The sequence below is a fragment of the Salvelinus namaycush genome, chromosome 17 (assembly GCF_016432855.1).
Source record: "Salvelinus namaycush isolate Seneca chromosome 17, SaNama_1.0, whole genome shotgun sequence".
NCBI classification, from domain to species: domain Eukaryota; kingdom Metazoa; phylum Chordata; class Actinopteri; order Salmoniformes; family Salmonidae; genus Salvelinus; species Salvelinus namaycush.
This window is the reverse complement of record NC_052323.1, coordinates 21,957,414-21,984,913: the sequence shown is the minus strand read 5'-3', so window position 1 is coordinate 21,984,913 and position 27,500 is coordinate 21,957,414. Positions and strand designations below refer to the sequence as shown.

General features: G+C 42.7%; 3 protein-coding genes across 3 annotated transcripts in view; 2 read left to right on the top strand and 1 right to left on the bottom strand.

The window, feature by feature from the left end:
* LOC120062448 (PH and SEC7 domain-containing protein 2-like) overlaps positions 1-14,588 on the top strand; it is a 27,940-nt gene extending 13,352 nt beyond the window's left edge. The window contains exons 12-13 of the mRNA XM_039012427.1: positions 1-12; positions 12,064-14,588. The exon at positions 1-12 is cut by the window's left edge and continues 132 nt beyond it. Coding sequence (XP_038868355.1) covers positions 1-12; positions 12,064-12,282 — 231 coding nt within the window. The 3' untranslated portion in view covers positions 12,283-14,588. The remainder of the gene's footprint in view (positions 13-12,063) is intronic.
* Positions 14,589-16,721: 2,133 nt separating this feature from the next.
* Positions 16,722-22,276, bottom strand: LOC120062447 (transcriptional activator protein Pur-alpha-like). The gene has a single exon (XM_039012426.1). It carries the CDS (start codon positions 22,218-22,220, stop codon positions 21,378-21,380), a length of 843 nt encoding a protein of 280 aa, XP_038868354.1. The 5' UTR covers positions 22,221-22,276; the 3' UTR covers positions 16,722-21,377.
* Positions 22,277-24,300: 2,024 nt separating this feature from the next.
* Positions 24,301-27,500, top strand: part of LOC120062152 (pro-neuregulin-2, membrane-bound isoform-like) — a 34,443-nt gene continuing 31,243 nt past the window's right edge. The window contains exons 1-2 of the mRNA XM_039011958.1: positions 24,301-24,339; positions 24,423-24,870. Of these exons, the coding sequence (XP_038867886.1) occupies positions 24,301-24,339; positions 24,423-24,870 (487 nt within the window). The remainder of the gene's footprint in view (positions 24,340-24,422; positions 24,871-27,500) is intronic.

The following is a 27,500-nucleotide window of genomic DNA, read 5'->3' as shown; positions in this document are numbered from 1 at the left end:
CTCATATATGAGGTAAGAGACACAGCAGATAGGCAGGCAGGCAGGCAGGCAGATACACAGATAGATAGATAGATAGATAGATAGATAGATAGATAGATAGATAGATAGATAGATAGATAGATAGATAGATAGATAGATAGATAGATAGATAGATAGATAGATAGATAGATAGATAGATAGATAGATAGATAGATAGATAGATAGACTGACTTCTGGCCCACATCATTTTGCATAATATGTGTAGTTTGTCTTAAAGGAGAAATATTGCATCTCTTTCTTTCTCTCTCTTTTAGGGGGGTAGATCAGCTTTAATATTGCAAATAGATTGTGGCTTCGATCAATGGGGCTCCCAAGTGGCTCCCAAGTGGCTCAGTGGTCTAAGACACTCTAAGGCATCTCAGTGCCACAGGCGTCACTACAGACCCTGGTTTGATTCCAGGCTGTATCACAACCGGCTGTAATTGGGAGTCCCTTAGGGCAGCGCACAATTGGCCCAGCGTCGTTCGAGTTAGGGTTTGGCCCGGGGTAGGCCGTCATTGTAAATAAGAATTTGTTCTTAACTGACTTGCCTAGTTAAATAAAGGTTAAGTAAAATAAATACAAATGTAATTGTCTGCATCATTTCCAATCTCCATATATATATACAGCACCAGTCAAAAGTTTGGACACACCTACTCAATCCAGGTTTTTCTTTACTTTTACTATTTTCTACATTGTACAGGAAAGTGAAGACATCAAAACTATGAAATTAAACATATGGACTCATGTAGTAACCAAAAAAGTGTTTAACAAATCAAAATATATTTTAGATTTTAGATTGTTCAAAGTAACCATCATTTGCCTTGTTGACAGCTTTGCACACTCTAGGCATTATCTCAACCAGCTTCATGAGGTTGTCACCTGGAATGCATTTAAATTAACAGGTGTGCCTTGTTAAAAGTTAATTTGTGGAATTTCTTTCCTTCTTAATTCGTTTGAGCCAATCAGTTGTGTTGTGACAGGGTAGGGTTGGTTAACAGAAGATAGCCCTATTTGGTAAAAGACCAAGTCCATATTATGGCAAGAACAGCTCAAGTAACAGTCCATCATTACTTTAAGACATGAAGGTCAGTCAATATGGAACATTTCAAGAACTTTTTTCAAGTGCAGTTGCAAAAACCATCAAGCGCTATGATGAAACTGACTCTCATGAGGACCGCCACAGGAAAGGACAACCCAGAGTCACCTCTGGGTGAGGATAAGTTCATTAGAGTTACCAGCCTCAGAAACTGCAGCCCAAATAAATGCTTCATAGAGTTCAAGTAACAGACACATCTCAACATCAACTGTTCAGAGGAGACTGCGTGAATCAGGCCTTCATGGTCAAATTGCTGCAAAGAAACCACTACTAAAGGACACCAATAATAAGAAGAGACTTGCTTGGGCCAAGAAACAAGAGCAATGGACTTTCGACCGGTAGAAATATATCCTTTGGTCTGATGCGTCCAAATTTAAGATTTTTGGTTCCAACCGCCATGTCTTTGTGAGACTCAGAGTAGGTGAACGGATGATCTCCACATGTGTGGTTCCCACCGTGAAGCATGGAGAAGGAGATGTGATGGTGTGTGGGTGCTTTACTGGTGACACTGTCCGTGATTTGTTTAGAATTCAAGGCACTCTTAACCAGCATGGCTACCACAGCATTTTGTAGCAATACGCCATCCCATCTGGGGGCGGCAGGTAGCCTAGTGGTTAGAGCGTTGGACTTGTAACCGAAAGGTTGCAAAATCGCAATCTCCGAGCTGACATTGTAAAACAAAAACTGTCACTATGCCCCTGAACAAGGCAGTTAACCCACTGTTCCTAGGCTGTCATTGAAAATAAAAATTTGTTCTTAACTGACTTGCCAAGTTAAATAAAATAAAAAATAAAAATCTGGTTTGCGCTTCGTGGGATTATCATTTGTTTTTCAACAGGACAATGACCCAACACACCTACAGGCTGTGTGAGGGCCATTTGAGCAAGAAGGAGAGTGATGGAGTGCTGCATCAGATGACCTGGCCTCCACAATCACCTGACCTCAATCCAATTGAGATGGTATGGGATGAGTTGGACCGCAGAGTGAAGGAAAAGCAGCCAACAAGTGTTCAGCATATGTGGGAACTCCTTCAAGACTGTTGGAAAAGCATTCCAGGTGAAGATGTTTGAGAGAATGCCAAGAGTGTGCAAAGCTGTCAAGGCAAAGGGTGGCTACTTTGAAGAATCCAAAATATAAAATATATTTTGATTTGTTCAAAAATTATTTTGTTATTTCAGTACATGATTCCATATGTGATATTTCATAGTTTTGATGTCTTCACTATTATTCTATAATGTATAAAATTGTAAAAATAAAGAAAAACCCTTGAATGAGTAGGTGTGTCAAAACTTTTGACTGGTACTGTGTATATTTATATTTTTTCATATATTTTCCTTCTTTATTTTCCCCTAACCCTACCACCCCTCCCCTAATTGGAGTAAACCAATGGATAACAACACTTAGGCTTCTACATAATATAGTCCCATCCTTCAGCTAACTTTCCCATTTATTGTATCTCTGAAGACCATCCAGTTTTGATTTCTATTTGCCATATATTTTTCAACTGTGCTGTGATGTTTCACAAAAGTTCTGAACCTTTCTATTCTCATAGTTTCTACAGATTGGAAATTATAGATAAACATTTTTGACAAAAGTATTATTGTATTATAGATCGATTCACTTTGACTTTTCAAATCACCCAGCAGTGCTATTTGCACAGTTAGATCCAGGTAAATGTTACAATCCTTCAGCCATTCCTGAACCTGCGACCAAAAACAAGCTACATATGGAATCTAATGATTCTATCTCTTCGCAGCAAAATCTACAGAGCTGGGATGGTTGTATCCTCCATACATATAACATTCTATTGGTTGCAAGAATTTTGTATAAGCATTTAAATAGAAAAATGTAAAGTTTTAAATCTGCCATTGTTTTGTGTATGAGCTCATAAACCATGTGCCATGAAATCGGTACATCGAAAATGTCTTCCCAACTATTTTGCAATCTATATGGCACAGCGGTCAATTTTTTGGACCTTAAATGAAACTGGTATACTTTTTCATCACAATTTTTCTTACCAATTTTGGTCTTTAATGCAGGGTCGACAGACAAGTTCCTTACTTTTCTCCCCCTTCCACTTGCCTCTTCCATTTTTGCGGCAATGTTGCAGTTAGTTTGGTTGTAATTTCGGTTAGAGCAGACGTTTCCATATATTTTTGATAGCTGCATGTGTGACCTAACTCCACAAGTCCTATTTATGATATAATTTACAAAGATGATACCCTTTTTAAGCATTTTTTCCCCAAATAATGTTTTTTTGATCAATTAGTATATTTGAGTTTAACCACAATATTTGTTGTATTATTTGTTATGCCTTTTCTGGTGGATTAAACTAAAATTGCAACCAACTTTCTATGGCTTGTAAAAATCGCGATATATTTTAGCGATGATTTCATTTTCAAATAACCGAAAGTGAGAAGTTCTAATCTGAATAAAGAGAAAAAGGCCATTCTTGAACAAGGGACATTCTTACTAATCTGCTAGAGAACCAGTTTGGATTTAAGTATAACTTTTGTATGACTGAAGCCTTTAGTGAGAGGTCTAATTCTTTATGATTTAATCATTTCTGCCCTCCAAATTCATATTTATCATATAAATAAGCCCTTTTAATTTTGTCTGGCTTGCTGTTCCAAATTAAATGGAATATTTTTTGCTCATATAATTTAAAAAGCCGGTCACTAGGTGTAGACAAGGCCATAAGCAAATAAGTAAACTGGGATATGACTAAAGAGTTAATCAGGTTGATTTTTCCACAAATATACAGGTATTTTCCTTTCCATGGTAGGAAGATCTTATCTATTGCTTACTTTCTATTATAATGTATCGTAGGGAGATAATTTCTTTCTTTCTGGATATGAATACTGAGTATGTCCACATCCCCGTCAGACCATTTTATTGGTTAACTACACAGTAATGTAAAAGTTTAAAAAAATTGTGATACATAATATGTATACTTATCACTTATCATAATTTGATTTTAATCCAGAGAGGTTAGAAAAAGTATCTAGATCCTCTATGAGGCTGTGGAGGGATTCTAATTGTGGATGTAAAAGAAAACATGAATCATCATCGTACAATGACACCTTTTTGTTAAGCCCTGGATTTCTATTACTTGATATTATTGTTAGATCTGATTTTAATAGCTAGCATTTCTATGGCCATAATAAATAGATATGCCGATAGCGGACAAGTGTCACGCCCTGACCAGAGTTTGCTTTGTATGTTTTATGTTTTGGTTGGTTAGGGTGTGATCTGTGTGGGCATTCTATGTTGTTTGTCTGGTTTGTCTATTTCTGTGTTTGGCCTGATATGGTTCTCAATCAGAGACAGGTGTTTTGCGTTGTCTCTGATTGGGAACCATATTTAGGTAGCCTGTTTTGTATTGTAGGTTGTGGGTTATTGTCTATGTGTAGTGTTTTAGTGTCAGCACTATTTGTTATATAGCTTCACGTTCGTTTGTTGTTTTGTATAGTTTGTTAAGTGTTCTTCGTTTCGTCTTCGTTTATTAAATTAAGTATGTATTCTAACCACGCTGCATTTTGGTCCGATCCTTACTCCTCCTCAGACGCGGAGGATGACGACGAACGTGACAACAACCTTGTTTTACTCCTCTTGACAGTTTAATACTTTCAAAGATGTAGCCATTATTTACTATTTAACACCTAGGGTTACTAAACATAACTTTAACCCATTTTATAAGAGATTCTCCTAAATTGAAATATTCCAGGCATTTATAAATTAATCAAATGAGTCATAGTTTATCAAAAGCCTTGTCAAAGTCAGCTATGAATACCAGGCCTGATTTCACAGATTTGTCATAGTGGTCTATTGTTTCCAGTACTTGTCTTATATTATCCTCAATGTATCGTCCATGTAAAAAACCTGTCTGATTAGGATGAATTATATCCGACAATACCTTTTTAATTCTATGCGCTATACATTTTGCCAGAATTTGGGCATCACACCATTGAAGTGTAAGGGACCTCCAATTAAATGGACTGGATCTTTATAGGTACCACTTGGGTCCTGTTTCAGTATTAATGAAATGAGACCTTTTTGTTAAGTATCTGATAATCTACCATTTTTATAGGAGTGGTTAAAACATGCTAATAACATTCCTATATGCCATCCAGCCCTGGAGTTTTCCCGACTTTAATTGCATCAAGAAGTTCCTCCTCTGTAATTTGGCCTTCACATGAGTCTTTCTGTACAATTAATTTCGGTTAGTGGAGATGCAGGAGACTGAAACGGAAACATATGCTTAAAGTACTTTGCTTCCTATTTCAAAATATAGTTTGGTGAATCATGAGTGACTCCATCATTTGTAAGAAGTTTCAGGAAATCATTTTTGGTAGCATTTCTATGTTGGAGATTAAAAAATAATTTGTTGCATTTTTCCCCATACTCCATCCAGTTCGATTTATTTTTTATAATATATTACACTGGATCTTTCTTGAATAAGTTCCTCCATTTCTTTTTGTTTTGTCGTCTAACTTATTCTGTGCCTCTATGGCACAGTTTTATTGCTATCTAACTGTACTGTTAGGCCTTCAAATTCCTTTGTTAATGTGGACTCTTTTGACCTAAATTGCTTTTGTTTTAAAGATAAGTATTGAATTGCATGGCCTCTAAAGGCACATTTAAAAGTGCCCCATACAATAAGGGCATCTGCTGTACTTGTGTTATATCGGAAAAAGTAAGTTATAAATAATTCTGTCCTAGTTAAAAACAAGTTATCATCCAATAGGCTTTGATTACATTTCAAATATCCTCTCCCATGTGGAAATTCTGTAAGAGTAATGTATATGACAATTATTTGATGGTCCAGAATCCCCACATTCTGTCCCCTATCAACACTTTTTAAACTTTTGGTCCCAGCGAGAATAACATAAGAAAGTAGTCAAGACGACTAGCTTGATTAGACTTCCGGCGCCGACCAAGATGGCCGCCTCGCTTCGCGTTCCTTGGAAAATATGCAGTATTTTGTTTTTTTATGTGTTATTCCTTACATTGGTACCCCAGGTAATCTTAGGTTTCATTACATACAGTCGGGAGGAACTACTGAATATAACGTCAACTCACCATCGTTCCAACCAGGAATATGACTTTCCCGAAACGGATCCAGTGTTTTGCCTTCCACCCAATACAATGGATCTGATCCCAGCCGGCGACCCTATGCGACGCCGTAAAAGGGGCAAACGTAGCGGTCTCCTGGTCAGGCTTCGGAGACGGGCACATTGCGCTCCACTCCCTAGCATACTACTCGCCAATGTCCAGTCTCTTGACAATAAGGTTGATGAAATCCGAGCAAGGGTAGCTTTCCAGAGAGACATCAGAGATTGTAACGTTCTCTGCTTCACGGAAACATGGCTAACTCAAGAGACGCTAACGGAGTCGGTGCAGCCAGCTGGTTTCTTCACGCATCGCGCCGACAGAAACATACATCTTTCTGGTAAGAAGAGGGGCGGGGGGGTATGCCTTATGATTAACGAGACGTGGTGTGATCATAACAACATACAGGAACTCAAGTCATTCTGTTCACCTGATCTAGAACTCCTCACAATCAAATGTCGACCGCATTATCTACCAAGGGAATTCTCTTCGATTATAATCACAGCCGTATATATTCCCCCCCAAGCAGACACAACGATGGCCCTGAACTAACTTTATCTGACTCTTTGTAAACTGGAAACCACACACCCTGAGGCTGCATTCATCGTAGCTGGGGATTTTAACAAGGCCAATCTGAAAACAAAACTCCCTAAATTCTATCAGCATATCGATTGTGCTACCAGGGCTGGTAAAACCTTGGATCATTGTTATACTAACTTCCGCGACGCATATAAGGCCCTCCCCCGCCCTCCTTTCGGAAAAGCTGACCACGACTCCATTTTGTTGCTTCCAGCCTACAAACAGAAACTAAAACAACAAGCTCCCTCGCTCAGGTCTGTTCAACGCTGGTCCGACCAATCTGATTCCACGCTTCAAGACTGCTTCGATCACGTGGATTGGGATATGTTCCGCATTGCGTCCAACAACAACATTGACGAATATGCTGATTCGGTGAGCGAGTTCATTAGAAAGTGCATTGACGATGTCGTACCCACAGCAACGATTAAAACATTCCCAAATCAGAAACCGTGGATTGACGGCAGCATTCGCGTGGAACTGAAAGCGCGAACCACTGCTTTTAACCAGAGCAAGGTGACCGGAAACATGACCGAATACAAACAGTGTAGCTATTCTCTCCGCAAGGCAATCAAACTAGCTAAGTCCCAGTACAGAGACAAAATAGAGTCGCAATTCAACAGCTCAGACACAAGAGGTATGTGGCAGGGTCTACAGTCAATCACGGATTACAAAAAGAAAACCAGCCCCGTCGCGGACCAGGATGTCTTGCTCCCAGACAGGCTTAATAACTTTTTTGCTCGCTTTGAGGACAATACAGTGCCACTGACACGGCCCGCTACCAAAACCTGCGGGCTCTCCTTCACTGCAGCCGAGGTGAGTAAAACATTTAAACGTGTTAACCCTCGCAAGGCTGCAGGCCCAGACGGCATTCCCAGCCGCGTCCTCAGAGCATGCGCAGACCAGCTGGCTGGTGTGTTTACGGACATATTCAATCAATCCTTATCCCAGTCTGCTGTTCCCACATGCTTCAAGAGGGCAACCATTGTTCCTGTTCCCAAGAAAGCTAAGGTAACTGAGCTAAACGACTACCGCCCCGTAGCACTCACTTCCATCATCATGAAGTGCTTTGAGAGACTAGTCAAGGACCATATCACCTCCACCCTACCGGACACCCTAGACCCACTCCAATTTGCTTACCGACCCAATAGGTCCACAGACGAAGCAATCGCAACCACACTGCACACTGCCCTAACCCATCTGGACAAGAGGAATACCTATGTGAGAATGCTGTTCATCGACTACAGCTCAGCATTTAACACCATAGTACCCTCCAAACTCGTCATCAAGCTCGAGACCCTGGGTCTCGACCCCGCCCTGTGCAACTGGGTCCTGGACTTCCTGACGGGCCGCCCCCAGGTGGTGAGGGTAGGTAACAACATCTCCACCCCGCTGATCCTCAACACTGGGGCCCCACAAGGGTGCGTTCTGAGCCCTCTCCTGTACTCCTTGTTCACCCACGACTGCGTGGCCATGCACGCCTCCAACTCAATCATCAAGTTTGCGGATGACACTACAGTGGTAGGCTTGATTACCAACAACGACGAGACGGCCTACAGGGAGGAGGTGAGGGCCCTCGGAGTGTGGTGTCAGGAAAATAACCTCACACTCAACGTCAACAAAACAAAGGAGATGATTGTGGACTTCAGGAAACAGCAGAGGGAGCACCCCCCTATCCACATCGACGGGTCAGTAGTGGAGAAGGTGGAAAGTTTTAAGTTCCTCGGTGTACACATCACGGACAAACTGAATTGGTCCACCCACACAGACAGCGTTGTGAAGAAGGCGCAGCAGCGCCTCTTCAACCTCAGGAGGCTGAAGAAATTCGGCTTGTCACCAAAAGCACTCACAAACTTCTACAGATGCACAATCGAGAGCATCCTGTCGGGCTGTATCACCGCCTGGTACGGCAACTGCTCCGCCCACAACCGTAAGGCTCTCCAGAGGGTAGTGAGGTCTGCACAACGCATCACCGGGGGCAAACTACCTGCCCTCCAGGACACCTACACCACCCGATGTCACAGGAAGGCCATAAAGATCATCAAGGACAACAACCACCCAAGCCACTGCTTGTTCACCCCGCTATCATCCAGAAGGCGAGGTCAGTACAGGTGCATCAAAGCAGGGACCGAGAGACCGAGAGACTGAAAAACAGCTTCTATCTCAAGGCCATCAGACTGTTAAACAGCCACCACTAACATTTAGCGGCCGCTGCCAACATACTGACTCAACTCCAGCCACTTTAATAATGGGAATTGATGGAAATTATGTAAAAATGTACCACTAGCCACTTTAAACAATGCCACTTAATATAATGTTTACATACCCTACATTACTCATCTCATATGTATATGTATATACTGTACTCTATATCATCTACTGCATCTTGCCATCTCTATGTAATACATGTATCACTAGCCACTTTAAACTATGCCACTTTATGTTTACATACCCTACATTACTCATCTCATATGTATATACTGTACTCTATACCATCTACTGCATCTTGCCTATGCCGTTCTGTACCATCACTCATTCATATCTTTATGTACATATTCTTTATCCCTTTACACTTGTGTGTATAAGGTAGTAGTTGTGGAATTGTTAGGTTAGATTACTTGTTGGTTATTACTGCATTGTCGGAACTAGAAGCACAAGCATTTCGCTACACTCGCATTAACATCTGCTAACCATGTGTATGTGACAAATAAAATTTGATTTGATTTGATTAAGCCTCCGCCATGTATATCTCACTAGGTCAGGATATTTAAGCCTCCATATATCCACTTATTCCAATATATCCATGACATTCATGATTTCCTTAAGTACATGAGGGTGATTGTTTGGAGTGTGATTTCCTTTACGGTCCATTGAGGTATTTAATTCTTGCCACTATAGGGGGTGCTGTTTCACATTAGCATAATTTCCTCTACAGATTAAACGGCTTCCTACTCAATTCTTGCTCGTACAATATGCATATTATTATTATTATTGGATAGAAAACACTCTCTAGTTTCTATAGCCGTTGGAATTTTGTCTCTGAGTGAAACAGAACTCAATCTACAGCACTTTTCATTATAGGGAGTCAGATTTCAAACATTTTGGCCACTGATCTGGAGTCAGTTTAAAGGTCCGTGTAAATGCTATGGAGAAACAGACACGTCTTACGTCTTCCCCTGGATGTCAGTGCGTGATCACGCTTTGAATGGAGTCGATTGCGCAATCAGGGGCTGTATAAAACAGAAAATACCGGAAGTAGCTTCCCTTTGCTGCCTGCGCCTTGCGCGCGAAGGACATCGGACTCGCCTCCTTCCAAGCGTTAGTTTAGCAAGTAATATTTCTCCGGTCATGTTTTTACCCGTTATAGGTGTTAACAGCATCATAAGGTAGTTAATTTGAACCGTTGTATAGCAATTTATATCCTTTTAGTGCGATTTTGAGGCATTGCTTTGTTGTGCACTTTGAAGCGCTGGGCACGTTTGGGGGTCCCGGTCGTACGTTAGTGGGCATTTCGACGGACAAGTGGACATCTTTCGACCAAAAGAAGATTAGACCCAAGAAAGGATTCTTTGCCCAAGATTCTGATGGAAGAACAGCTCACAGTAAGAACAATTTATGATGATAAATCGTGTTTCTGTCGAAAAATGTTACACGCTTACGCCGCCATTTTGTTTTGTATAGCTTCGCTCGGCGCAACCTGTATTGAAAAGTAAGGATAATTTAAAAAATGTAAATCAGCGATTGCATTAAGAACTAGTTTGTCTTTCGATTCCTGTCAACCCTGTATTTTTTAGTCAAGTATATGATTAGCTTTTGATTAAACTAGATCACTCAAAGATGGCGACCGACATTTCCAGGCTTGTTTTGCTACTATTTTCATTGTATAACCACGGTTTTTTATGGCTAAATATGCACATTTTCGAACAAACTGTATATGTATGTTGTAATATGATGTTACAGGAGTGTCATCTGAAGAATTCTGAGAAGGTTAGTGAAAAAATTAATATATTTTGGCGATGATACGATATCGCTCTCTTTGGCTAGAATCAGTGCTCGGGTAACGTTTGCGTATGTGGTATGCTAATATAACGATTTATTGTGTTTTCGCCGTAAAACACTTAGAAAATCTGAAATGTTGTCTGAATTCACAAGATCTGTGTCTTTCCATTGCTATGTGCTGTGTATTTTTAAGAAATGTTTTATGATGAGTAAATTGGTAATACACGTTGCTGTCTGTAGTAATTCTAGGAGCTTTGGTGAGATTTGTGATGCTGGCTGCAATGGCAAACTATGATTTATACCTGAAATATGCACATTTTTCTAACAAAACCTATCCTATACCATAAATATGTTATCAGACTGTCATCTGATGAGGTTTTTTCTTGGTTAGTGGCTATCAATATCTTAGTTTAGCCGAATTGGTGATAGCTACTGGTGTTGAGAGAAAATGGTGGACAAAGAAAAATGGTGATTTTTGCTAACGTGTTTAGCTAATAGATTTACATATTGTGTCTTCCCTGTAAAACATTTTAAAAATCTGAAATGGTGGCTTTATTCACAAGATCTGTATCTTTCATTAGGTGTCTTGGACTTGTGATTTAATGATATTTAGATGCTACTATTTAATTGTGACGCTATGCTAGCGATGCTAATCAGTGTGGGGGGGGGGTGGGGGGTGATCCCGGATCCGGGGTTGAGGCTCGTTAGAGGTTAAAACTTATTATAATCTCCCACCATAATAATATTATTCTATTGCTTGTAGCTTGATAAATTATTATATGTATTTTCAAAGAAGCGTGGATCATCATTATTTGGACCGTATAGTATATTAATGAGCCAAATCTGTTTATGGTCCAATAACCATTTTTAAATAGTCCATCTACCTTATGGATCTGTTTGGACAATTTGCACATTCGGATCAAAATGATTGTTAATTAATATCATCGCTCTCTTTCTCTCTCTCTTTCTCTCTCTCTCTCCTCTCTCTCTCTCTCTCTCTGTAACTGTTTCTCGGTACGTAGGTCTGGGTAAATCTCAAATAGATGTGCTGTTGTTGTGTTATAGTTGTGACAGAATCATAATATCAATGTCCTATATTCCCTTTCTCTGTATTTTTCCCCATCATGAGTTAATTTGACATTCATCCTCTTTCTCTCAGTAGGGTAGCATTGTGTAATAGCTATGTGTTAAATGAGCCATATGTGTGATATACGCACATTTATAGTCACATCTTCATTCCCCCTCTCTCTCCATTGCAGAAGAGTCGGTACGAGACGTATATCAACCTGCTCCAGGCCAAGATGAGGGCAGAGACAGACGACCTGGAGAAGATAGAGGCTAGCGTGATGAGCGGGATCTGCGAGGGCCGAGGGGGGCGCGAGGGCTACCTCCGGAAGACCCAGTCCTCTCCTTCCATCAGCCAGCACAGTCTCAACGGCAGGGCCTCTGGACGCACTGCCCCGGGCCAGCGGAGTTGAGAGGAGACCCCCCTTAAAAACACCATCATGCACCCCCCTGTAACTGTCCTCTGAGCCAAAGGGCTCACCCCCCTAAATGCCTAAGCACTGGATTCATATCCAACCAACTCCCCAAATCATCCCTCCTTCCTATTTCATTGCACAGTAAAGCGGTAATAATTGTTCCAGCTATGCAGTATTACTGGTGTTATTTAACCAACAGCTAATTGTCTCTGGCAGTGCTTATAAGAACACGTATAACAGAGAACACGACGATGTGGGAAAAATGATGAAAGAGGAGAGAGGACTTACCTGCATAAAGGAAGTGACATCATAAGGAAGGGTGGAGTGTTTTGGTTTGAGGAGGTGGATGGTGGATTTCAGGGTGGAGGGTCACAGTAGCATCAAGTAGTCTCTCTCACCTGAGCCTTCAACAGGTTTCTCTGGACCATATAGAGCATGGAAACTCAGTGTATCTGAACAGGCCTATTGAGCAGGCCTATGTAACACACCTACTGTATGAGAGCCTTATGATGATGAACACTTACTCAGACTCTCAGAACTGTTATGATGATCAACTCCTTGCTGTGTAGACTATTTATTATTAATATGTATTTATTTATTGTAGATTTCTTATTCCACTTGAACCTGAGCTTCATATATGATATCAGACTGAATGAAAGCACTGTGCCATGTTGTATAACCCTTGGTTCTATGTTACTGTCTGGACACCTGTATTGCTGTTACGCTGAGTGGAAGCTGGGATGGAGGAATTTGACTGAGTATGAGGAGTAACGGTTTAAGGAAAAAAGTGAGATGTGTTGTTGAATTGAACATTTTGATTACGTTGTGTGTGTGTGTGTGTGTGTGTGTGTGTGTGTGTGTGTGTGTGTGTGTGTGTGTGTGTGTGTGTGTGTGTGTGTGTGTGTGTGTGTGTGTGAGCCAGCGTAGTTGTGGGTTTGAGGTTGAGCGATGGCCAGTGGACGTGGGGTTCAGGGTTAAAGGAAGCAGGTCTAACGTTAAAGGATCTGTGTTCTGTGTTGTTATTCTTTGATGCAGAAGAAGAGAAGACGTCTCTCCCTGAGTTGGAGCAAGCTCATCTTCCTGTCATATCATCATCAGAGTGCAGATACAACAATAAAAGACTGAAAGACAAAGCAGCAGGACTGCACAGGCTGAGCAGCAGAGGAAGTAGCAGAAGTGGTGAGCAGCAGAGGAAGTAGCAGAAGTGGTGAGCACCAGAGGAAGTAGAGGAAGTGGTGAGCAGAAGAGGAAGTAGAGAAAGTGGTGAGCAGAAGAGGAAGTAGAGAAAGTGGTGAGCAGCAGAGGAAGTAGAGGAAGTGGTGAGCACCAGAGGAAGTAGAGGAAGTGGTGAGCAGCAGAGGAAGTAGAGAAAGTGGTGAGCAGCAGAGGAAGTAGAGGAAGTGCTGAGCAGCAGAGGAAGTAGAGAAAGTGGTGAGCAGCAGAGGAAGTAGAGAAAGTGGTGAGCACCAGAGGAAGTAGAGAAAGTGGTGAGCAACAGAGGAAGTAGAGGAAGTGCTGAGCAGCAGAGGAAGTAGAGAAAGTGGTGAGCAGCAGAGGAAGTAGAGGAAGTGCTGAGCAGCAGAGGAAGTAGAGGTAGTGCTGAGCAGCAGAGGAGGTAGAGGAAGTGGTGAACAGAACACAGCGTTACACGTGGTGTAGAATCATATTCCTATCGGAGACCAGAGAGAGGAGACTAACCCAGCTCTCTCGGAACCATGGAAAGATGGAGGAAGAAAGGAAGGCAGTGTTTCTGCTGGACTACATTATTCTTCATTGAACTTTGAAACTCATCTCTTTCTCCCTTCCCCCTCTCCTGACTGGACTTCAGATGGGATTGTGTCCCTAATTCCTATTATCTCTTTCTCGACACTAAAGCGGTACGGAATATTTGCACAGTCAGACCAGACACAGGGGCTATATACATAGATCCTGTGTTTTTCTATTCCATAGTGATGAGACTGGATCATTGATCCTTAGTTATGTTTACTGAAGTGGAATTCAGAATCAGAACTCCCATTTTATACCTTATTAGTTATGTCTTTCTTACTCTGAGGACCGACCTTGTCACTTTGGCTGTTGTGCTAACTAACCATTGTTTCCCCTATGTTTTAGGGTAGAGCAGTGCTGTTGTAATATAGAAATGTGAGAAGGTTTTTTACTGTGCTGGTCCTGTCTAAAATATTAGTATGTATTATTTTTTTTAACTAAGGAAGCTAGGGCACTTTGTTGTAAAGAAATGTTATATAGTTGTTCTGTTTGTTTTGGGCAGTTTAAAGTGAAATACACCTTTACTAGTTATTATTGTCAGGGCTTCATAAAGTCATCTTTTATATAATAGAAATTGGTGTTGATGTTTTTATTATAAATTCTTTATCTAGAGATATTGCCTCGGCACTATGTTTCTATAAGAGAAATGTAATGCAGGCAAGGAAATAATGTGGAAAATGTTGTCTCAGTTTGAGTTAAAGAATATTGGCGACTTGCATGCATAGCTAGTTCACAATGTATTACTAATACACATCACATCCACATCGTGGACACAATGAGCAATTGTTGTCAAGGTAGCACTCACATCTGTAGCCATGAAATACTATGAAAGGCTGGTCATGGCTCACATGAACACCATCATCCCAGATACCCTGGACCCACTCCAATTCTCATACCGCCCCAATAGATTCACAAATGACGCTATCTCTATTGCACTCCACACTGCCCTCTCACACCCGGACAAGAGGAATACCTATGTGAGAATGCTGTTCATTGACTACAGCTCAGCATTCAACACCATAGTACCCTCCAAGCTCAGGTCCCTGGGACTGAACACCTCCCTCTGCAACTGGATCCTGGACTTCCTGACGGGCCGCCCGCAGGTGGTGAGGGTAGGCAACAACACATCCGCCACACTGACCCTCAACACGGGGGCTCCTCAGGGTGCGTGCTTAGTCCCCTCCTGTACTTCCTGTTCACCCACGACTGTGGCTACGCACGACTCCAACAACATCATCAAGTTTGCTGATAACATGACGGGGGTAGGCCTGATCACCGACGACGATGAAACAACCTATAGGGAGGAGCTCAGTGACCTGACAGTGTGGTGCCAGGCCAACAACCTCTCCCTCATCGTCAGCAAGACAAAGGAGCTGATCGTGGACTACAGGAAACAAAGGGCCAAGCACACCCCCATCCATATTGACAAGGCTGTAGTGGAGTTGGTCGAGAGCTTCAAGTTTCTCTGTGTCCACATCACTAAGGAATTAACACCAACAGTCATCCACACACACCAACACAGTCTTGAAGAAGGCACGACAACGCCTCTTGCCCCTCAGGAGACTGAAAAGATTTGGCATGGGCCCTCAGATCCTCAAAAGGTTCCACAGCTGCACCATTGAGAGCATCTTGACTGGCTGCATCACCGCAAGGCACTACAGATGGTAATGCGTATCGCACAGTACATCACTGGGGCCGAGCACGCTGCCATCCAGGACCTCTATACCAGGCGGTGTCAGAAGAAGGCCCTAAAAATTGTCAAGGACTCCAGCTACCCAAGTCATAGACTCTGATACCACATGACAAGCGGTACTGATGCACCATGTCTGGAACCAACAGGACCCTGAACAGCTTCTACCCCCAAGCCATAAGACTGATAAATAGTTGTTCTGGGTAGCTATTGGTTAACTATTTAACTATTTGCATTTACCATTTTTGCACTAAGTCTTTTTACTCACCACATATGCTGCTGTTACTACTGTTTATTATCTATCCTGTTGCCTAGTTACTTTATCCCTACCTATATGTACATACAGTGTATATACCTCAATTACCTCGTACCCCTGCATATCAACTCGAACTCATATTAGTTTTCTATTATTTCTCTTTTTGTCCTCTCTGCATTGTTGGGAAGGGCCTTTAAGTAAGCATTTCACTGTTAGTATACACCGGTTGTTTACCAAGCATGTGACAAATAACATTTTATTTGATTGTCTTTCAAATACATTGTTACAGTTATTGGTTAGCTAGCTAGCGAATTTTAGCCATATTATCATTGACATGAAATCAATCAAAACATCCTCAAAACAAGACATGGTATCAATAACAAGATAAAAACCAGCTGAAACGAGCCAACTATGATTCCCCACATGACAGCTTCTCGTCATTGTTGCTAGCTATCTGACCGCTCAGAATCATAATGCACGGATTCCGGCCCCATCGATGCGCGTGCATTATTTTCGCGACATTGTCAGCCAGCCTGTCTATCCTCCGGGTAAGACGATTTGAACTTTTTGGCCTTCCATATGAATAGGCCTATTTTAGCACCATGGACCGCACCATTATCGCATATCGCCTTCACCAGCACGTTGGAAAGCGCCTGAAGTCTCTTCTAGCGAACTTCCCACTTCACCAGCAGGTAGGTCTATTGGCGCCACTACCAGTACTTCCATATTGAAGTTATTTTGGACCATTCTGATGAAAATTTTCTGTGGAACTCAGCCAGACACTCTATATAGACACGAGCATGAGGAATGACGGTGTATTGCAATTAGTCATTTTCAGACGAACGGCTTTCTAACATTAAAACAACAACGTACAAAACAGCACACTTTTTTCCATCAACATAAATTTAATAAGGTAGTGAAAGTACATAAACAAAGTAATGAAGTACAGTAAAATGCAAGTTATGATGATGCCAGATGTAGGATGAGCAGATTTTTCAAAGCCAACTTAAGCACCATCGTCATGTAGTCAGGAAAGGCCATAAATCAGTAAGAACTGCTCTAGAATGTATGAGAAGTTATACATGGGACATGTGGACTGTTATCACAGTTTTCAGACATTTTTACCAACTAAAAAATAACAATATTGGTGTAGCACTAGTTAATCATGCAATTTACTTTAGTAAACCTTCTGAAACACAGACAAAATATACTTAAATAAGTAGAACTCGATACATCTCTGTCCAGCAATGTCATGAAGCCTGGAAAGTAATTTCTACTCTCTGAATGTGAGATCCCTATCAAAAATAATATGCAGATTTTGTATTTTCTTAATATATCTAAAGTGCAAGTATTTCTCCATTTTATTCAATGCTTTCTGTAAGTATAAAATACAAAGGAAAAAAACAGCAATATGCTTTTCCTGTTTATACTGTATGTTAGATTTTTCTGAAAGGATCATCATATTTAACAAACCATATATATATATATATATATATATATATATATACACACACACACACGCACACCACAGATAAAATATTTTGAAAGGTACAACATATAATATAGGGTTGATAAACGGGTAGTTAGACCATACGGTGACATGGGATATGTTCATTGTGCATTGACCCCCTTCCTCCCCATTGACTTTTATAGCCCCTTTTCCCAATGTCTCGTCCCTGTACATAACAGTAGCCTATACAGTCTGCATACATGAAGGATTCTGCATTGGTATGTGCAAAACAGAATGCGTGCTGAGCTAGTAATGGTCAAGATGACTGTTGGCTTCACAAACAAGATTGTGATTGGCCTTGCCCATATTATAGACTTTGTCTGTGTGTGATTGGTCTGAACTTGAAGGCCCAGTGAAACGTCATAGTGACAATAGAACACTGAAACTAGATCAGGTGAACTGAAGAAAACAAACATCAGATGAACAGATCTTTAAACAGCTTGGTAGAATGAATGGAAGTTAGTTTAGTCTGTTTTGGAATTCTACTGGGAGAGATAACAGAAGACCAAACCTCCAAAGGGACTGGTAGAGGTTGTTACCATGGTCATGCAGCTGTTGTTTAGATCACTGGTCAGAAAATACACATTCCCACTGTTAAGTACAAATAAGAAGAACAAAGCACCTCTAATAGGTCATAAATTCTAAGACATCTCTCTCTGATGCAAACCGCACAAGCACCATCACCACCACCAATGTTACACTGAACTGAACTAGCCATGCTGCTGCACAGTTTCAATCAACCCATTGCAGGTTTTGATTATCGGACAAAAACACATGGCGTCCATTTTGTGCACCATTGATTAACTGTGCAATGTGAGCAACATGGTAAAGTCATCCACTCTGGACGGTAGCAGTTGGTTCTGACCCCAACACTGTGCTGTACCTTTATAATAGGCAGTGTTCTAGAATCTACTACACAGAACCACTCCACTCCGGGACCAGAACGTACCCAATAGCACCTTGTGAACTGACAAAAAAAGTATCACTTTTGTTTAATATTTTTCAAAAATGTGTGCGTTTTACAGAGCGAGGCATACAAACATAAAATGTGAGCTGAATGAGTTAGAATTAGTATGTCTAGGATTGGCAAGTAAGAGAGTGTTGAAAAGGGTGGACTGAATTTCCAGTCTTCATGTCTCGCATTTAAGGCTTGAATTCAATCAAGCCTGTACTGTGTAGAAATAGCATTTGGTCTTTCACAGCATTAGTGCCGTATTGACTGAATTCTGGCCTCAAATGTGCTTTATGTGACAATGTAGCAGATAAACTGTGGATTTTACTCTATGCAAAGGATCTCTGACATTCTGGGGCAGTGTTAGGGAATATAATATTCTCCAGAAGAGGAGAGAAACCCAATGTAGCTGTAATGCTGGCCTAGTAAAGGGCCATATAATATGGGGCCCCACATAGGGACCCATGCATCTTGAGGCCTCGTTCTTACACTTGTAACTCCCACCAAATCCAAATGGCAGGTGGAATTATAGCAGACCTACTACTGCTCAGTCTGTCTTCAACATCATGCCAGTCGGTCTGATGGCAGTACAGTAGAGTAGGTTTAGATCTAATAAACTAATCCAAGCCACCCAGTGATACTCTAAATACGGCTACTAATGGTTAACCTAGCTGGCTGATTGTTAATCATCGCTTAAAGAAATCCTCTATGGCATTGTTTACTGCTGAACTAAGAGAAAGGGATGCTGGGTAACTGTCAGAATGATTCGTCTTCACCCCAGGCAGAATGGTTGGTCACTTCATCGTCAGGGCAACCCCCTCTGTCATCGTGTCAATTTGTTGACATTGTGTAATGTTCGTTTAACTTTTCTCCTTCTATCCAAGTAAAACAAAAGTTTCAAGATACTATTCAATTAAATTATAAGACACAGAAGGGGGAAGACTGTGCCTTTAACACTGACTTGAAGATGAGATAAGCTATCTGATTTGTGAGGGGGAAGTAGCTATGTCTCTGTAGCGATTCTGTGGAAAGAGAAACAGCAGAAACGTGCCTACACTCACTGAAACACAGTGGGTTACTGTATATAAAAGTGATGGGAAATCTCACACACTAGTTTGACATCTTTTCACTTAAGTGCAGAGAAAGACTTCACATTTCCATAATAATGCAGAATTCAGCCTCATGCTTTTCAAATATCAAACACATATATTTGTATCTTTTTTTTGTCTATACGACATACAATGCCACGATTGGCACGTACAATATTGCACACTATAATGTAATGTCCTCACAGTATGTCATCACACTGTGTAGCGGGAGACTGCTGCTCAGACAACATCATGTGGAGAGTAACATTGAGAAATCAAATAACGCAAGGTGACAAATTAGACCGGCTAGCCCGGTCTAGTTTGAATTATATTGGGGCTGTAGCACCATAGAAAGATACTGCCTTGGCCTTTTGGCCTACATCCAAAAACCTCACAAGGGACTCTTAGGGCATTCATCCATCATCCGTCTCCATCTCATCCCCACTGACTGACTACTGTACACGTCCAGTTACAACCCATCTTATTTTACATGGTGCAAGAGGTGGACAGACTCAACGCCACATCTCTGATGACTATCCATGCTCACATTAGAAGTGCTGCTGCTGTTGCTGTTCTAGAAGCCATTCTCTGCTCTCCTGCCTGTGGAGGGAGACAGGCTACAGAAAAGGGCCTCTGGTTTGGCTAGTTAGTGTTGACCAATAGCCATACTGCAGTACAGTACTCATCAATGAAAACATACAGTGGTCGAGAGAGATATCATTAACATCGACCCCAATGTGAAACACGTAAACGAGTGGAGTGTATAAGGCACCAGGTTGTTCTGACGTCAGAGAGGATGCGCCCTCGCGGCTCAGCATGCATGTAGCCGCGCGCTGATGCGTCTTTTTTACGCGTCTCGCGCTCCCATCACCGGTTGAGCATCTCGTTTTACACCCCATTCCGCCCCCCGCCCCCCCCAAAAGAAAACTCGCCCACAGAAAACGTGGGCATTTTAGGATTTAAATACAGCTGATTCACAAAATCATAATTAGTATATCTAGGTTAGCACTTTTTTCATCTAACCATTGGTCCAAATTTGAATGGACATGGTGCAAAGGGGTAGATATTCAATAGTAAAGATGATTTAGGCCTATATAGAAGCGCAGTATTTAGACTCTCCTCTTCATTTATAAAGACTCCATAATGAAGGCCTATGACATGATAGAAACGAGTTATAGCTACATTTTCGATCAAATAAAACACTATTACTTTCTCAAATGCCTTTTAAAAAGAGGTGTAGGCATATTGGCAGATGTGTCTGTTTCAGCCTGTGCGCTGCGTTCTGCAGTACACATTAATGGATAGCGCTTTCATTTTTATTTCCTGCGTACCATATAATAATAAACTACATCTGATTTCAGATTTTGGTTTGGTAAAGTAATTTATATATATTCTCTTTGTGCTGATGTCAAATGTTTCTTCAAATGGAGATCGTCGTAATTTCCATGTAGGCTTACACCCCGGTTTATATTTATTTTTATTTTTTATTTGCACTTTGGAAACCTTTTCGAAATAGCATGGACGTGTGCAAAATCGGTTTGTTTGTTTGTTAGAGGAATAAACACTCTGTTCATTGTCATTTAAATCAAGTAGGAAACAGTTCATATTTTACAGTTGAAACAGTTATTGTTAGCAGCGGCTTACTGTTAAAATGGTTGGTAAGTGGGTGACATCCAGCAATGAGCGACGAGACAGTACTGCCAATCTGACTGTGAAGGTTGTGTGTGGGGTGCTTCCCTTGGAATTCTCTCTTTATATTTTATAGTAAAAGTCTGATTATAAAGTATGTTTGTTGTTATTTATTTATTTCTGCTCAAGCCGGTAATCCGTCAATCATCGTCCCCGTCGTCACCATGTTGGCCCTCCGGTAGGAGTTCGGAGGCCCGTTTCTCTCTACTCCGCTCCTGGATCTTTCTCATCTCCTCGGCATATTTACAGAACGTGTTGCCGAATTTGGACCACACTTTGCACGGAACAGTGATGGAGTTCCGGTAGGTAGGCTTCACCTCGCTGACCCGCATGAACACTCCATACTTGTTGGAACCCACGTCGAAGAAAAAGCGCTTGTTGTCAACAGTCAAGGAGGTGCCCTCGGGTAGTTCGGCTGGATCCTCATCCATACCGTAATCATCGATGAGTTTGGCTAAAGCATCACGGAACTCGATAAGTCCCTGCGCTGGAAGCGCGATTGTCTGGCCTTGTGCGCTTCCCAATCCGGGCCCCCGATTAACGGTTTGACGGATCCTGAGGAACCGCCCCCTCTGGTTCTCTTTCAGATCCATGTAATATTTGCGATTCTCTCGCACTAGAAATTCGCTCTTGAGGGCTCGCCGGGGCTCATCCTGCACTATGTCCGGGTTGCTCGGGCCCAGTTGGGCGTAATGTTCGATGAAGTCCCCGAGATAGTCGCGGAACTCCACTGCCACTGACATAGAAAGAGTGAGACGGCTCTTGTTTCCCCCAGCTCCGACCTCGGCTATCTTTAGGAAGCGGCCTTTTGCATTCTGCTTCACATCTAGGTAGAAGCGCTTATTCTGGATGTCGACTCGCTTCGATGCGAGCTCCTCTGTGTCGTGTTGGAGTCTTGCCGCGGCGCCCATCGCGCCCGGGGGCAGCGAGCCGGGGCCTGTGGCCAGCCCTCCGTGGTCACTGCCACTGTCTCTGTCCGCCATGATGCTGCCTCCCTGCTTACCTTCCACGGTCTCCCTCAGCCTGCTGCAACCTCGAATACCCGTCAACCACTCCGCCGATATCGCGAGAGCTCTACGCTTTAGAAAGGAAATGAAAGTAGCCTACTGTAGTTTTGGAGAGGGGTGTGTTCAAGATATACAAGTTTGCGCCTAAACTGTGCAGCAGCTGCATATAGTCCTTCATAATGTGTGATAATGTGTGATGCTTCATTATAATGTCCCTGATTTCCATTTCCTATTAGTAATATAACATCCTCATATTACACAAAATATCAAAAATGGTCATCATCTGTCATGAGAGAAACGGGTGTTTCGCCTGCATCTGTAGCATCTAACAAATTCCTCGAATGAAACACTAGCCCACCCATGTGTTGAACAGAGAAGAGACAGACAATACAAATGTGTATTTTATTGATGTACATGTACAGCATGGTGGATAAAATGAGATAAAATAGTCTAATGAACTGATAAGTGTTTATTTGTCTCTTTATGAGATAATTGACTCAGACGTGTTGAAGGATTGAGGATGAAAACAGAGCGTCAAAAGGAAATAGAATTTGATGACAGATGGGAATAATTAAAACCATATTTAGTCTATATAATGTGATCTGTAATATCATGAGGTAAAATCAGTCAAATATCCTTAGTATGATCAGAAATCACCGTATGATCACTTCTCTACCGGTGACTGATATAATCTTTCTGACGCCGTTTCAGCACCACAGACAGCGCACGTTTTCTGACCTCTAAGCAAGGACATCTAGCTTGCGCTCTGAATGCGCGAGCGGGGGAATCTTGAACAAATTAAGTGATTGATTGATGGGGTGGGGGGCGTCTGGTAGAGGGAGGAAAATACCACCACCATGAATCTGTGTATGACATAGTGTATCTTGTATATGTGTATGACATAGCCATCTTTCGTCACTCTGTTGGCGGTTTGAGAAGAGAAAAAGCACACATTTTACATGCATCCGCCTATCCACATGTGGCTTCCCCATTACTTCAATGCTGGTAATCGATATTCTCACATGTGGCCACACGCCGAGCCACTCGGCCACCACATTACTCATTTTCTTTTGGTGCAGAAATCTCCAGCCCTGTATGAACATGCCCGCAGGACCCGGTGCCTTTCAATAGGTGGGGCGGCTATTGGGTATCCTTCCGTGGGGGTTGCCTGCTTGGCTTTGGCTGCATAGTAACCAGTGGTTTGGCCAGATTAGACAGAAAGAGGGGTCTCCAACTCACAGGTGCCGTGCAATAGGCTACTACTGGAACCATTGATATTTTCGCAGCGTTAGTCATCGCACTAGCCGCAGTGTAGCCTTGTCTCTATACTTACTCTCTGAATCGCCAGCCCTGTGGTTCAGTACGCACTCCTCTAAGCGCTGGGTTTGGTGGATCTTTTTAAACTGAACCGCGACCGAACCGCGACCATATGCTGTTGCTATCATGGTTGCCCGTGGTTCTGACTCAAGGCGGTTTCATTGACCCGTGGTCAGTGGTTTGAGGTGAGAGGTGTTGGGTGCGCGGCTCCGGTCATTAGTGTGTTTGCGCAGGAAGTGGTAGCAGACGCCAGTGGCCGGGCAGGTGATGTTTGCTCACGTAAGCCGCTCGTGTTTGAGGGGTGCAGGGGACGAGGCTGGAGGGAGCGCGCTGTGGCTTTTCCTAACCGGATAACCAGATAACAGCTATCTTCTGTCCTCTTCGTTTTACTGAAAAGTAATCCGATTTCTACATTTCTGAAGGTGGATCAAAAAGCCCGACCTTGTGTGTGTCTGGCTGTGTGTATTTGTGCTTTTCTGTTGGCGAAATCTAACATTCGTTTTCCGTTATAGAGAGGCAATGCGCCCACCCATGCAATGACATTTGCTGGTGAGAGAGGATAAACTATAGAGGCTTCATGCAGAACCTCTGGTTTCGAGTAGAGGGTAATTTACGAGTCTTGTTTTGCGTTTCAAGAGAAAATAATAGGTTTGAAGGAGGATGCAGCAACCACATTTTTAACCATGCAGAACCGGGCCGTTTCCGGTTCTTAGGCTAGTGTGTCCCCATCTGAAACCGTATGGGGAAAGCGGCAGACACAGATGGCATGGACACTTATGCAAGGTCTGCCGCTCTGCCCTGCTATCGGAGCCTATTCGCAGTCTCCCACTTCAACCCCGCTCCGTCATCCGCGCCCCTCAGCCGCCCCAGCACTGCAGCAACGGAGCCACGGCCGACGGCATGAGGCTTGATCCGGTCCATTTCTCCATGCTGGTCATTGGGGTTTCTTTCGCCTGTTACGCCCCGAGTCTCAATTCCCTCCAGGACCAGGCGTACCGATCCGCCGTGGTCATCGAGGGCGAGGTGCGCTCCTCACCTGAAAACGTCTCTCGGGACCCGTACAGTGTGAATGTCAAAGTGCTAGACGTATGGCCCGTGAACAGCGGCGGACTCGAGCGGGAGCAGCTCGTGACCGTCGGGGACTTCGGTTCCGAGGCCCCGTGCACTACTGTAGAGGAAAACCACAGATATATATTTTTCATGGACCCAACAGGCGAGCCTTTAGTATTCAAGGCATCGTTTGCTCCGCTGGACGCCAGCGGAACGGACCTGAAGAAGGATGTGGAGAGCGTGTTGTGTGAGGACTGCGGTAAGTTTAGCTTTTATTGGACGCTTCAGGGCCGCACGCTAATACCCCGGTGATATAAGGAGTCTTTGGTCTCCCTGTGAGCGCGTATCGGTGATGATTGACACAGTTCAAATCTCCATGCCCTGGTGACACATAACTAAGATGGCTCGTTTTTTTCCAGGACATGCATGGATGTGTGAGACAGATATCCTAGAGACTGTAGTACATTTGGCTATAGGTGAGAGTGATGTAGAATAGGCAATACTGGTGACGAGTGAGACGATCAAATCAAATTTATTTATATAGCCCTTCTTACATCAGCTGATATCTCAAAGTGCTGTACAGAAACCCAGCCTAAAACCCCAAACAGCAAACAATGCAGGTGTAGAAGCATGCTCCCGCTCGAAGCACGATTGCCATGTACAAAGCACATTGATTTGATATGGACAATCCATGAATATGGAAATTATTTACCGTCTATAGTGTGCATGTTGGTAAGATATTGGCATGCTTGGCTATGTAGAGTCAAAAGATGGAACATAGATTCTGTACAAAAGCCTCAGTGCTGGCAGGTAAGGATAGTTTAACCAAAGTTTGTGTGTGTGTGTGTGTGTGTGTGTGTGTGTGTGTGTGTGTGTGTGTGTGTGTGTGTGTGTGTGCGTGTGCGTGTGCGTGTGTGTGTGTGTGTGAGTGTGTGAGTGTAGTATCCCATGTCTGAGAGCGAGGTGGACAGGTATCAGAGAGAGAGAAAGAAAGAGAAAGTGAGAAAGAGAGAGAGAGCGGTGTCAGAGAGAGAGAGAGAAAGAGTGAATCTGACAGAATATGACACAGTTTCATTTCAAATACCCATCAGTATTTGTTCAGATGTCAGTTAGCTTCTAGTCCTAACCGGTTGGTGCTGTTAGACCAGGTGTTGGATATTTAGTCCTTTAGGGCCCTTCACTAAAGATGAGAGGCATGACAATGTTTCAGCACCGTGGACAGCTCATATTCTCTGACCTCTGAATAGCATCCATCCATTCTCAGTCTGTTTAACTTGTTGTCGTGCATGATAAGAGTAAGACAGTGGCCTATCGTCTCTTTAAACTATCAGTTACATTAGTTGCTATTCTCTGTGACACATTCTTTGGATGTGTCCAAATAGTCTGGAGAACTGAAGCAGTCTTTGCTCAGCTCATCACCTTTAGCATGATGAAACAATACCGGTATGATCAGGGGCCGTATGTATCAAGTGTCTCAGAGTAGTAGTGCTGATTTAGGATTGGTTTTGCCTTTTAGATCACAATGAATAAGCTTACATGGACAGGAAAGACCTGATCCTAGATCAGCACTCCTTTTCTGAGACGCTTGATACATACAGCCCCTGGTCTCTACCTGAGGCTAATGTCAACATCTTCCTGACAGTGTTTCAGCACCATGGACAGTACACATTCTCTGACAACTGGAGACTGACACCATGTGACAGGAAGTAGGGAGACCAACCATCCAGTCCTGAATGGTTGGTGCTGTTAGATCATGATGAGACACAAAAACAAAACAAAAATCTTCAACTCATTCTCATTGCTCTCATGACCAGTAATTTGAAAGGCCTTGATGGGTGAAATGGATGCAGTTGAGACCTAGCCACCATTTCCACTTATCAGGGCTCATAATAGAGAGGAGACAACAGGATGCTAGGAGTGTTTGTCTCTGTCAGCTGTGTGTTTCTGTATGGCTCAACCATTCCCTGTCTGCAGCTGAAGTGCTTTCGTTGTTATCCAGCTATTTAGTTAGCCACAGAGCAGCTTTAGTGTCAAATATTCTTGCTGAGGCAGGGATGACTGTAGTGTAGGTAATCTGCTACTCAGATGCTGCCATCAAAGACCACACTTCCTTGACTCAACAGTGACACAGACAGACTCTTACTCACCACTGGAATCTCATCATGCAAAGTACCAGATGTACAGAGAGACAGGCTCTAATGCTTTGAGTATCTACACAAGTTCTCTACCCCCTTCTCTCGCTATCTCTCTCTCTCTCTCTCTCTCTCTCTCTCTCTCTCTCTCTCTCTCTCTCTCTCTCTCTCTGTCTCTCTCTCTCTCTCTCTCTCTCTGTGTCTCTCTCTCTCTCTCTCTCTCTCTATCTCTCTCTCTCTCTCTGTCATTGTCATTTCTGTCTATGTAGAGCAGCATTATACCTCAGCCACTGCCTCATGCAAGCACAAAACTGTACACACACACACACACACACACACACACACACACACACACACACACACACACACACACACACACACACACACACACACACACACACACACACACACACACACACACACACACACACACACACACACACATCAATGAACTGCTGCTGCTCTGCTGCAAATGCCTCAGCATGCTGTCTTTAGCAGAGAGATCTGGGGCTTGTATAAATTATGCACACTGACTGTGTGTGTGTGTGTGTGTGTGTGTGTGTGTGTGTGTGTGTGTGTGTGTGTGTGTGTGTGTGTGTGTGTGTGTGTGTGTGTGTGTGTGTGTGTGTGTGTGTGTGTGTGTGTGTGTGTGATTTTTTTTAAACACAATAATTACATGTCAGCTGAGGTCTGCATTGAGGATGAGCATGTATGTGGTCACTTCAATGAACTGGTTATTAGAATCCTATCAGGGTTG